Here is a 12,319-nt window from a genome sequence, read left to right as displayed (position 1 = left end):
ATTGTGTCATTTTTTTTTTTTATAATTTTTTTTATACCTAAATGACTGCTTTCATGCTTTGAGAAAGGCAGGGTGAAAATGTCTTTTTTGGATATACATTTTATTTTTATTGGTTAGTTAGATGCACCTTGTGGGTATTGAATCCTTGGCTTTGGATATACCTCATTTTGTTGATGTGTAAACTTATATATATATATATATATAATTAGTACCTTGATGTGGTGTGCAGTGATTTGATGCTCCATAATTACAAGATCTGAGCATAGGGATAAATCACATATTAAGCTGATCTATCACAAAGTAAAATTGAATATGTAGTAGAGCTATTAAAAGTATTTCACTAAAAATTTATGACTAGACAGATCTGAGTGCCTTTTTTCCCTTAGTTTATGTTTTCTCTAGATTTAATAAGTTCTTTTTTTTTTTTTTTGAACAGGGGATTTGTGCTACTGAATTTGGTCTATTGCATTGAGTTGAATCCTCTGTATTGCCTGGTTTTCACTTTCAATTTTTGAATGTAGGTATATCTTATCTTGAGAAGGAAGAAGTCCGAGTCCTCCTTAGGCAGGTTAGTTTAACATCTTTGTCATGTTAAACCAATCAATATGTTCTCAAGCTCAAGATCACTCCTTAACAATGGTTTTCAGGCTATTCCCAATGGAGCAAACTCCAGCAGTAGCCATTAAACTCTAGAATTATTACAACAAAAGCTGATAGTCAAATTGAACCATCTGGATGCAAATAGAGTAGTATTCCTAAAGTAAATAAGCAAATTAAGGACAAAATCATGAAAATGCTAAAATATTTGCTACAATAACAGGTATCGACAAATGGCAAAAGAAAAAGGCAAAGCAGATAAAAAGAAAGACAAGGCCTGGTCAATTTTGTAAGTCCTGTGAATCAAACAATGGCTAACCCAACACCTCACACATAGAGCTCAACCCCTCCCCACTACGTAAATAAAGTATGAAATTTTTTGGAGGTTATCTAAGCTGGAAATTTAATAGCTCATCAACTTATAACAAGGAATCTAGATGAACGATAAAAGAAGTCAATGATATTTTGGCAAGAAATAACTACTCACCTGGGTATCCACCACATTGTTCAACTTGATGCCAAATTGAAAATACAAAGCCTACAGAATAAGAATAAATTAAGGAATGAAAATAATATCTTTAATGAGGGGTTGATTGACACATGCTCTGATGCAAGTATGCAAATCAATTAGAGACCTCACTATCTCGTTTGCAATCGTGAACAACTTTTGTGATGTAAGTAGACTCAAGTGCAGGCTTACAGGCTCTCATAAGCATCTCTCCACCCTGACTGGCATCGACCAGATATATAGCATCCGAAAATGCAAGCTGTCAATAGAACTTCTAATGATTAATTAACAATAAGGAAAATTAAGGATATAAAGGTAAATTGAGAAATTTAAAATTCAAATTCCATAAAATTAGAACCCACACACACACACACACACACACACACACATATAAAGAGAAAAACCAGCATCTGAACACACGCATAGTGCATGTGAAGAGACTACTAGTAGCAATCTTAATGTGAACGATATATATATATATATATATGCACATATAATTCATTACACAGAGTATGATAATGCCATCTGAATTAAACAGTAAAACAAATTCATTTTACCTGCATGATACAGAGAGTTCCATGACGACAAAGGTCAACACCTTCACAATCAAAACCAATGACTAACTGATTTTCGGGCGATGGCTCCAAAAATTCAGCAGGAAGTTGAGATGCATCGGTGACAATATGGATAGGAACCAATTTTAAGTTGGCTTCATGATCCAAGGGCTTGTCACCTATTATACACAAAATAAGTAATTCAATCATAAGGAAAAAAAAAAAATTCAGCATTGGTATTTAAATTATTCACTTATTGAGATCCATCTCCGCGCACAAAACACACACACACGAAAACAAAAACACAAAAACAAAATAATAAAAATATTCTCTATTACTCAGCTTGCTAATGTTATAATTTGATTAACAAGATCAAAGCACTAATAGCACTACCTGATGACTGTGCCTGAGTGAAAACAAAAACATAAAAACAAAAAAATTGGTATTCAAATTCTTCAGTTATTGAGATCTATCTTCATGCACAAAACATGGACACACATACAACAAACACACAAATCACAAACACAAAAACAAAAACAAACGTTATAATTCAGCATTGGTATTCAAATTCTTCACTTATTGAGATCTATCATCGTGAACAAAACACGCACACACATACACAGACACAAAAACACAAAACCAAAAACAAAAACAAAATAATAAAAATATTCTACATTACTCAGCTTGCTAACGATATAATTTGATTTCTAAGATCAAAACACTGATAGCACTATCTGATGAGTGTCTTAAAACAACAATATGAAATATAAAATGAAAAACCTACAACACAGAATAGGATTATGTGAGAGTTACAGAAAGAAATGAGGAATTGCAGTGGAAAATCAAATCAACAATGAGCAAAATCAAAAGAATTACTCAACCTATTGTGAAAATATAAGCTACGCGCACAAAATTTTCAGCTACGTAAAGTAAATTTGAGTTAGAAATTCATTTCTGACGCATAAAGGCACCGTGTTTGGTTACCTAGAAAATGACAAAAAGTAGAGAAAAACCAAACACAAATTTGAACTATACGTTCATTTCCGTATCCAGCGACTAGACAAACCGTCCAAATGACTCTATCGAGTTTCCAAGAGAAGAATTCTCCGCGATCGGAAACTGTAGTTTTCTCATGCTTTCCATTTCCGCATTTTCTCGCCAGCCAAACAGAGCATAAGAGAAAGAGAGAGAGAGAAAACAAAAAAAGAAACACACGCACACGCTCGCAATTCCAAAACAAGAACAATAACAATAATAACAGAAGCGGATCAAATTGCAAAAACAAAAAATAAAATAATCACTGTACAGTATCATTATACAGTATATATATAGGCCTAGAAGAATTATTCACTGAAAAAAAAAAAATTAGAGAGAGAAATGGAAATTTGGAGAGAGAGAGAGAGAGAGAGAGAGAGAGACCTGAGTCAGAGTCTGGGGGCAGAGGAATGTGAGTCTGATGCGGAGAAGGAGGAGAAGAGGCCATATGATCGGACCAGCCAAGTTTTACTCTGCACACTTTCGGGGGTTATATACTCCAAAATGTCTTTTGGTTTTTGCTTTTTTTGGGTTATGATCCTGTGCGGAAGGCTATAGTATTTTGTTTTTCACATCTCCATATTTTGGCGCAGAGTAATGTTAGGAGTACATAATTTGCGATAATTTTGTGTCATAACTCGCCATATAGTAAGTTGTAATTGAGAAATGTGTGTCACCATCACAATTTACCACGTGGCGAGTTGTGGTACAAAATTGTGGTAAATTATGTGTCCCTAATATTACTCTTTAGTGTGTGACGTAAAGGAGGTAGTATTTTTTGAACTTGTACTAGTATGGTGATTCTCGTGTCTCACTAACATGTGGGTTCCACTCGTTAGTAAAACATAGGTCTCATAATATTTATGTATAGTCATGTACATGTTTATGTAAAAAAACTACCAATTTGTTTTGATTAATATATGGAAAATAAAGAGTATGATATTTTTAAGTTATTATTATCCACAAATAATTATAGTTTTAAGTAAAAAAAAAAAATGTACTGTAATTTTATGGTGTTTGAGTTTTTTTATTTTTATTTTTATTTTTACATTTCCTCTTTTTTTTAACATTTTTATTTATTTATTTGAGAATGTGACTTTTTTATATAGCCGTGTGTATGTTGGGTTTTGGTGATGATATAATTTGATGAGCAGATTTGAATTTATTTATTTATATTTAACAGTAGAATTATTTTTGAAAGTATATAAAAACTGGAATGGCTGAGATTACAACAATTGGAATAAATGGTCAAGATCATTGGGGTTATCATACTCCAAAAGTATCATAGAATTATCCCTTATTCAAGACATAAATTGCATTCCAAATTAAGCTAGCTTTGTTTTTTAATAGATTGTGACAAAATATATGCAAGTGGACAAACAAGATTTCATCTTTGACTGATCAAAACATGAAAAAAATAAAAATAAATAACCAATCAAAAATAAGAAATATATTAAATTCAAAACTAAATTTATGTTTGTTTACTTTCGTTTTCAGCCGGAAACATTTTCAAACAAAACTAACATCTATTCTATATTAACAAAAAAAAGAAAAGAAAAGAAAAGAAAAGAAAAGATACAAAATAACTATGTCTTAATATATTCCATCTCAATTATATATGATCTATCAAAACAAAACTCAACATTCTTTTAAATCCCTAAAATCATATATAACATATTAAAATTCTATGCCAAGTGTCATTATAATTATAATTATGTTCTCATCAAAAAAAAAAAATTATAATTATGTGTTAATTATATATATACATTCAAATTCAAGCATCTTAATTTAGAAAATATTAAAATAGGCAATTCAAGTATATCATGTTTATATGTAACACTATAAATGTGTACATATTATTACTTATTAGATAGAAAAATTATATATCTTTGTGTGTAACTGTGTGTCTAATTGTGGTTATTCTAATTGTGAAGAATCCGACACTCGATTCGATAAATTCAAATTTTGGCCCATCTAATTTGTCATCAATTGCCACAGTCCTCAAACCCAACCCCTAGTATAATATGTTTTTGAACAATATGACCTATCCCTAGTATGATATGTTTTTGAACAATATTTTAGACATTGACATGAATTTCAATTAACTTCATTAGTAAAATCTTGTCATGCTGTAATTGTAGCCGACTTGGCTAGCATTTTGTAATAAAATTTGCAATTTTCTTCTAAATTTTTTTTAACAAAAAAGATACCTGAATAATAATAAAACAAACAAACAAACAATCATCATACATCCAAAAAAAACTTCTCATCACCGAAATCAATCAACAAAAACAAAAATGTGTTCATTTGACATAAATATTTCTTTTATTAGCCCCCTCCAAAAAAGACACAAATATCTCTTTAATATTTTTTTAATAACTATCGAATTTATAGGTGCTAACCTATCTTCCGCTACAACAGCATTGCCACCTCTGCCAAAAGTCCAACACAAACTTAAAATGACAACATATCTTCCAGAAACATATCTACATATGAATACATTATACAAGTAGGTCACAATTATAAAACATACAGAGACAACGCATTACAAGCATCATACCAAAAAAAAGTAGTAAATGACCAAGCACCACCCCAACTCAGATGAGCACATGATCATATGCCAAAAGGTGATTAACATATAAATGAACTAAACTGAGTCATGCTGCTTTCTCTCTTCTTGTATAGATTGGAAAATTCGAGCTGCTGATTCAGTTGCCGATCTAGGATTATGTGGCACAACTTTGATCACTCGTGTTGGCTGGTCAGTTTCATGAGGCTGAGGAGCTGCTTCTGGGACTACTGGAGCCATAGGAAAAAGGGATAGTGCATCTCTCCCATCTGCAGTGTGACAAATCTCAACACTTTGTGCTCGCTCACTGGGACTACTTGCTGTGCTTCCTTGAAACTCAGAGTCTTTAGATACCTGAAATTTCACAGCTTGTGAAGCAGCTCTACTTTTTTGATTTGGCACATTATATGAACTCTGATGCTGCATATTAGGGTTGGCTCCCCCTCCTGATAACTGACCAGTTAGACCATGTGAACCAGGTCCAGCAAACCGGTTTACTGACCCTGACATGGCTGGATTCATGACTGGCAAGCCATATGGAGGGAAGTATGTATGACCAATTGGAGTAGTACCGGGAAGCATGCCAATTCCTGGATGATGATGATGAGGAGATGGAACCCCATAATTTGGATTTATGAAGTTACCTGTCAAGGGAGCTGGACTGAAAGGTCCACATCCTCCACAAACTGTTCCCATAAACCCAGGTCCAGGATAAGGCTTGTATACAAGCCCTTCAGACGAAGTCATTACAGGAATCAACCATTGATGCCCGGGTGACTGATGAAAACACCAAGGACCCATTTTACCATCACTAGCTGCTGGTGATGGCTGTGAGTTTTCTAGATAAGGCCCAATATTTGAAGGCTGACTACCATTTTTCACAGTGGAAAGAGATGTCTTCCCAACTGCATTTTCCGCAGAACATTCCATTTTATGGTTTGGCTTCTCAGAATTATGTTTGCGCTTAGTGATGTGTGCTGGTGGGTTTACAACATAATCAGATGGAAGTTTCTTTGCTGGAGAAACCTTCAATGAAGATTTGCCCAGAAAAGCACCATTTTCAAGCAAAAGATGTGGAGATCCAGCAATCAGTCGTTGGACCTGTTGAATAAAAAGAATTAGGCTACATGCTTTTTAGGTCAATCAAGTTAAACGTAAATGAAATAAATACGCAAAGCATTTTCAGACCACCAGTGGCGAAGACCACCTTACCTTTATTAATCTATGCAACTCAAAGACTTGCACGGCAAATACTCTTTGCTGACTGTAGAGAGTAAGAGGAGTTGGATCAAGAACAAAATGAGACAATATATCAAATGCAGCTTCCATAGACATATAACCAACTTAAGGTGATACAAGAAAATCAACTGGCTCTAGTTGAATCAAGCACCAGATAGCATCATTTTAGAAGGATCATCATATAGACCAAAACAACCCACAAAAGTTGATGTACAATTTAAGACTAAGGAAGTATTAGACGGGCTAAGCTGCAATTTACAGAGTCCCTCAAAACTCTCACCATATACAAAGCTTATTAGGCATATACTTTGGGCGAGTGAATTAATTTAATTTGTTTATATTTAACAATTTTTTATTATTAAATCTTGCACTATTTACAACAGAAACAACAAAACCTCAAAACTTGCAACATTTATTAATTATAAAATATATATATTTCTCTGCACACAAGTATCTGCTTCTCCACTGACTTCATTCACCAAAGACAGAAACCTCTTTCTAACTCTACGTGGAATTAACTCTGCTGATAACAATCCTTGAAGAAGATACAATTTCACCAAACAGAAGAAGGTAATATCTTGGGCACAGAAATACAATTGTACACGTGAAAATTTTAAAAACTTGAGATGCTAGCATAAACAGTGCTTCAACAAATTTCCTTAAAACCACTTAGCAAAAAATTTCATATAAAATCTTAGTGCAAAAGATGCAAAGGGGAAGCAAAATACATGATACAGCTTCTAGTGGGAAAAAAAAAATTGTAATTCAAAAACAAGGTACATGATTTACACTCTTCTTTCTTTATTGTAACTACAGCATCAAAATCATAATTACAATTACAATGTACAACAATTCACTTGTGACTACATCAGATACAATCCTCAGGACAATGAAACAAAATAGGAAATGCAAGATTTAACTTCATAAATTTATAATTCACATGTACATCTGTACAAATTATATATTTTTTCTGATTTGCATGGACAGCACTTCAAATCTTATTAAAGTGGAAGATGTAAAATTTGTACAAAGGGGGAACAATGTACACTCAGAGAGAGGATAAAAAGAACAGGACTCCCAACCCTACAAAAACCTCCAAAACAGAACCACCAAGATACTATATATGAGAATTATCCACCTTGTCGCCATGCCCACTAACAATTTCACATTGTCAATACTCTCCAAGATCCACCCGATAACAGCTCCAAGGATCATATCACACCACTTGCTCTTCTTGCTCCACACCCTCGATTGCCATAATAGGAAAAGTATCCCCATGTTCACCAGGAAAATAAGCAATAATAAACCGAGACAGGTATACATCTGAAAAAGCAGTTGGAAAAGGACAATGAAAACTGAGATGATTTACTGTCTCGGGGGTGGCCTTGTGCAAAGTACCTCTATTAGGATTGCTCATTTCCCTGTTGTAAGATGATCCAGCATTCACTGTTAAAATATCATCAAGGGCCTTTGTACATGCAAAAAAGCCACTTTAGAAGGGATCTTGTGACTACACACTAAGAGTTCTCCCACCCTCAAAGACATAACTGCAACTCTTCAGTTCAAAATAGATATCTATACTCCTAATGTTAGTATTTGGCACTGCACACGACAATCTAATGCAGCTTTAATTTGACTAACTGAGAGAACAGGAAATAAAGATTTCCCCAAAAGATACAATATAGCAGCTCACTGGATGGGACTTTCAATTTTCCAGTACAGCGATCACTACGGTTCTCCAAGAAAAAAAAATCTAGAATTTAAATCACATTCCATAAACTTAAGAAGACTCAAATATTCTATATCTCTTTACAGTCAGCAACTACAATCAAAGATTGCCAAGCCTAAGTACAGGGGTGACATGTACAAGTTCTTCAATCAGAACGTGACTAGAATAAATGGATATAAGAAGCCAACATACAAAAGTTTTGGAAACAAAGCTGGAATTTTTTTGATAAGTAAAAGGTGGGGGGGTCGTAGGGTTCAAATCATAGACATGGGGCATCACAAAGGATGTCATTACCACTTGGCTATCACTTGAAGCCCTAAAACAAAACTGAAGTTACCTTAGTAACAGCACAAGTTAAGAGAATTACTGGAAGAATGATTAAATCTGGATAAATTATGTTTACTATTTATAACGTGGAAAAATAAATTCCATAAATTTTTTTACTCCAAGAGGAGGGGGAAGGGGAGATTCAAACTAGTGACCTCTGTTACATGAGGCGTGATCTCTAGTCAATATGCTATCATAAATTCTATTTTTTTCAAAGGTTAATGTTCTTGACCATTTAACGACCAAAAAAAATAAAGTTTCGGTACCCTCTAACTCCATCTTTGTTGCGGTTGTATCTCCACATAAATATGGAGCATTTTTTAATACCTTATCATTGCCATTTTCTGATACTGAAGTATAAGTATCACATTAAAGTGAGATAGCACGAGAGTGCTATGGTCATTACCAATATAAGCATATATCAACATTCTGTATAGTTTAAGAAAAGTTTCACGTTGCATCCTTGAATTTTGAAATCACCATGAGGCACCATATTTGACTTCATATCAATGAGAATGGAGACTTACTTGGCAATCGTTCTTCTTGCTTTCCAGAAATGTTTCTGACCTATCATTCCGACGACATCATCTGGAGAGATATCCAAGCCTGATATAGAATCCACCATGGAGGTCTCAGAGACATCATCACCCTTGTCTACGCTTGCCATTTGTAGTGACACATTTGACCTGTCTCCACAATATTGAAAGTCATTATCAGCCTCATTGGGACTGCTGTCATCATCCCTAGAATGAGAGACTCTTCTTCGATGGGCAACATCTCCCTCCCTTATAGACCCAACAAGTCCATCGTCAATTGGCTGTGACCTGGTTCTGAACTCTTGTTGTAAATCAGAATCATCTAAATTGCATATATTAGTCACAGGGAAATCTTGATACTCTTGATCTGGAATTGCATTAGACTCCTTCACAAGCCCTTCAATCTTTTCTTTGGTTGATAGATTTGTTTTAGATTTTGCTGAATGACTTGGACCACTCGCTTTTGGGACCTCTTCAATCTCACATCTCACTTCTTTTCTCAAATCAGGACCCAGGGAGGTCATTAATTTTGGATCCTTATCACAAAGATTTTGGTGTTTTATGGAACGACCAGGATACCTAGGACCAAAGGGAGTGAGTTTTTCCCTATCTACACTGTTTTGAGTTCTACTACCTGCCCCTGATTGAACAAATACAGGAACAATAAAGTCATCTTCATCTCCTACTCTGTTTCTTTGCTCAAGTTGTGCCAATGAGTTGTTCAAACTTGACCCTTCAGATTGTTGAGCAAGAAATGTCTCTGCCTGGTGAGTGGGTGTTGGTGAAGGATTGTGAAGCGGAAAGTGAAAATTTCTTTCAAGGCCACTCCCCTGCAAACATAGATCACTCCCCATAATCAGAAACATTAGAACTAAGTTGTTCGTGTAGTACCCTAGTATTGGTCTATGTGAATATGCTACTCTATATTCAAGGGTGTTCAAACATGAAAGAATATATTTTTTTTCTGGATATGTAAGAAAACCACAAATATAGATATACATACTGCCTAATACTAAAACCATGCAGCTGGGGTTATTTTCACAAGAAATAATTCCTGCAAGCTCCTATATAGAGCATAAATTTTCATGCCTTTCTTGGAATTCTGCCATTTGAGTGGAGAAGGAAAGATATAATATTTATAACTAAATTAAATAAGGGTTCGGTTAACAAGTGGCCTTAAGGCATTTGTAAATGTGCCACTTTATGAAACTTCTAATACCACTTTCATGGGAAATATAAAAAAGCTGTCAAAAAAATAAGTTGTTTTTTTCTTTTCCCATAAAAAGTTTCTAAAAACATTTCCTAAACCAATGCCCTTAGAACATTTCTTAACTTTTCTCATTAAACAATCCCCAAATCTCTCTCTCTCTCCCTCTCTCCTTTATGATTGGTAAGTTATCCACACAAAACCAACAGGTCTTGAACCCATGAGGCCATGACCTCACCCTCCACCAAGAGCTTATAATCAGAGGAGGTGCCAATTGAGCTATAGCTTATTGGCTAAAAAATCCCCTCATCTCTTCCCATGAACAATCTTTCAAGTCCATTAAAATCCAAAATTAAAAGCTGTTCTATCACCTACGAATCAACCCAATTAAAACAGCAGAACCTGATTGTATATCCCTCTTATCATTCTTCATTAAGAATTACAACTAAATCATCAGATTGGGACCAAAGTTATGGGTCATCACTTTAAGGGGAGGAGGTGCGAGTTGATCTATAGTGCATTGGCTAAACAATCCCCTCGTTCCTCCCTTGAACAACGTTTCAAGCACGTTAAAAACCAAAATCACAAGCAATTCTATCAGCTATGACTCAGCCCAATAAAAACAGCAGAACCATGATTTTACATCCTCTCTATCATTCTTCATTAAGAATAACAACTAAATCATCAATTTAAAAACCAAAGTTATGGTACATCAGTACATCACTATTCACTGTTAAACATGATTTCACAAACAGCCTCCAGCCTTAGTAACTTATAATTCAAGAATAAAAAGATCAAAAAGTAATACTCCAGTCCACAAGAAAACATAATAAACAAAGCAAACAAACAAGTTCTTAGTTCTAACAAGTAACAATTACCTGGCTTGAGGATGCTGGGAGAACCATACTGCTAGTGTTTTTTGGGTGTGTAAGAGGCAAAACCCCCTGATTGAACCTCTGGGAGGGAATACTTAGCTGTTCATAGAGAGCCATCTTGTTCCTTGGAGGTGCTCTTGGCCCTCCTTTCTCTGTATCATTAACATGAAGCCTTGGGAACATGGGCCCCATGATCTTCTCCTCGTCTTTCCCAGCTTTCATTCTCTCTCCTTTTTCTTTTTCTTTTTTTCTCTTCAATTCAAAACAAACCCCAATAACAAAAACTCATTCTTACATGAAATCCATGGGTGGATTTCACGAACTAGACCTCTAATTCCAAAAAAAAAAAAAAAAACCCACTTGCAGAAATCCAATACAAATCAAACCCATTCATTCTTACATGAAATCCATGGGTGGATTTCACGAACTAGACCTCTAATTCCAAAAAAAAAAAAAAAAAACCCACTTGCAGAAATCCAATACAAATCAAACCCAGATACCAAAAACCTTAACTTTCTCGGAATTTGGCTGATTTCTCAGTAGCCCAGAACTCAAACAGACACCTCCAAAAATTAAACCCACTTGCAGAAACCAAAAACCTTGACTTTCTCAGAAATTGGCTGATTTCTCAATAGCCAAGAACCCGAACTGAACTCCAAAAAAGAAAACCCAGTTGCAGAAACTTGAAAAATCAAAGTCAACCCACGGTTCCAGAAGAGTAGAGTGGAACTTCCCTCTTACAAGACAAAGCGATTTCTGAATAAACAAAAGACAACACTCTCGGAAACTGAGCGATTCCAGAGAACTCAGGGCTCAGAGAAAAAAAGGAGCTTCGAAGATGAAGTGAGGAAAGAACAGGAAAAGCGTGAGTTGTGGAATTAAGATAGGGATGTAAAAGAGAGAGAGAGAGAGACAGAGAGATGAAGTGGGTGAGCTTGTCTTTAGGGATTCTTCATTTCCTCATAAGATCTCATCTTCTTAACAAAAGGAAAAGGAAAAGGGCAAAAGTGCGGAGCTGTGGGCCCTACATGGTAAAACTAGAACTAGAACTAGAACTATACAATGACCTGGCTTTGTTCTGGATGGTACTTGGTTACTTTTTTATATTTTGTTTTATAGGTAAATATTATAACACTTTTTTTC

At 34.9% G+C, this 12,319-nt stretch overlaps 2 protein-coding genes across 2 annotated transcripts in view; both read right to left on the bottom strand.

Moving 5' to 3' along the window:
* The window catches only part of LOC112003874 (uncharacterized), a 7,676-nt gene extending 4,465 nt beyond the window's left edge, over positions 1-3,211 (bottom strand). Inside the window, exons 1-4 of the mRNA XM_065773198.1 lie at positions 3,079-3,211; positions 1,663-1,838; positions 1,233-1,364; positions 1,085-1,135 (exon numbers count right to left, since the gene is read on the bottom strand). Coding sequence (XP_065629270.1) covers positions 1,085-1,135; positions 1,233-1,364; positions 1,663-1,838; positions 3,079-3,142 — 423 coding nt within the window. The 5' untranslated portion in view covers positions 3,143-3,211. The remainder of the gene's footprint in view (positions 1-1,084; positions 1,136-1,232; positions 1,365-1,662; positions 1,839-3,078) is intronic.
* A 1,826-nt stretch (positions 3,212-5,037) lies between these two features.
* Positions 5,038-11,559, bottom strand: LOC112003864 (protein EARLY FLOWERING 3). The gene is made up of 4 exons (XM_024036083.2): positions 11,180-11,559; positions 9,086-9,924; positions 6,476-6,527; positions 5,038-6,364 (listed from the first exon to the last, which is right to left on the bottom strand). The coding sequence occupies exons 1-4, from the start codon at positions 11,396-11,398 to the stop codon at positions 5,342-5,344; spliced, it is 2,133 nt and encodes a 710-aa protein (XP_023891851.2). The 5' UTR covers positions 11,399-11,559; the 3' UTR covers positions 5,038-5,341.
* Between the last annotated feature and the right edge of the window lie 760 nt (positions 11,560-12,319).

This window comes from Quercus suber, unplaced genomic scaffold (assembly GCF_002906115.3).
Source record: "Quercus suber isolate HL8 unplaced genomic scaffold, Cork oak 2.0 scaffold_70, whole genome shotgun sequence".
NCBI classification, from domain to species: Eukaryota; Viridiplantae; Streptophyta; class Magnoliopsida; order Fagales; family Fagaceae; genus Quercus; species Quercus suber.
Note: the sequence above shows the minus strand (reverse complement) of the source record. Positions and strands in the feature narration are given on the sequence as shown.

Bases quoted from the DNA above. Each gene is read 5' to 3' on its own strand.
- LOC112003864 (XM_024036083.2), bottom strand. From the start codon at position 11,398: ATGAAAGCTGGGAAAGACGAGGAGAAGATCATGGGGCCCATGTTCCCA. The intron at 9,925-11,179 runs GTAATTGTTACT...CTATGTTTGCAG, and splicing joins TCCCAGCATCCTCAAGCCAG to GGGAGTGGCCTTGAAAGAAA. The intron at 6,365-6,475 runs GTAAGGTGGTCT...TTTATTCAACAG, and splicing joins AGTTGCATAGATTAATAAAG to GTCCAACGACTGATTGCTGG.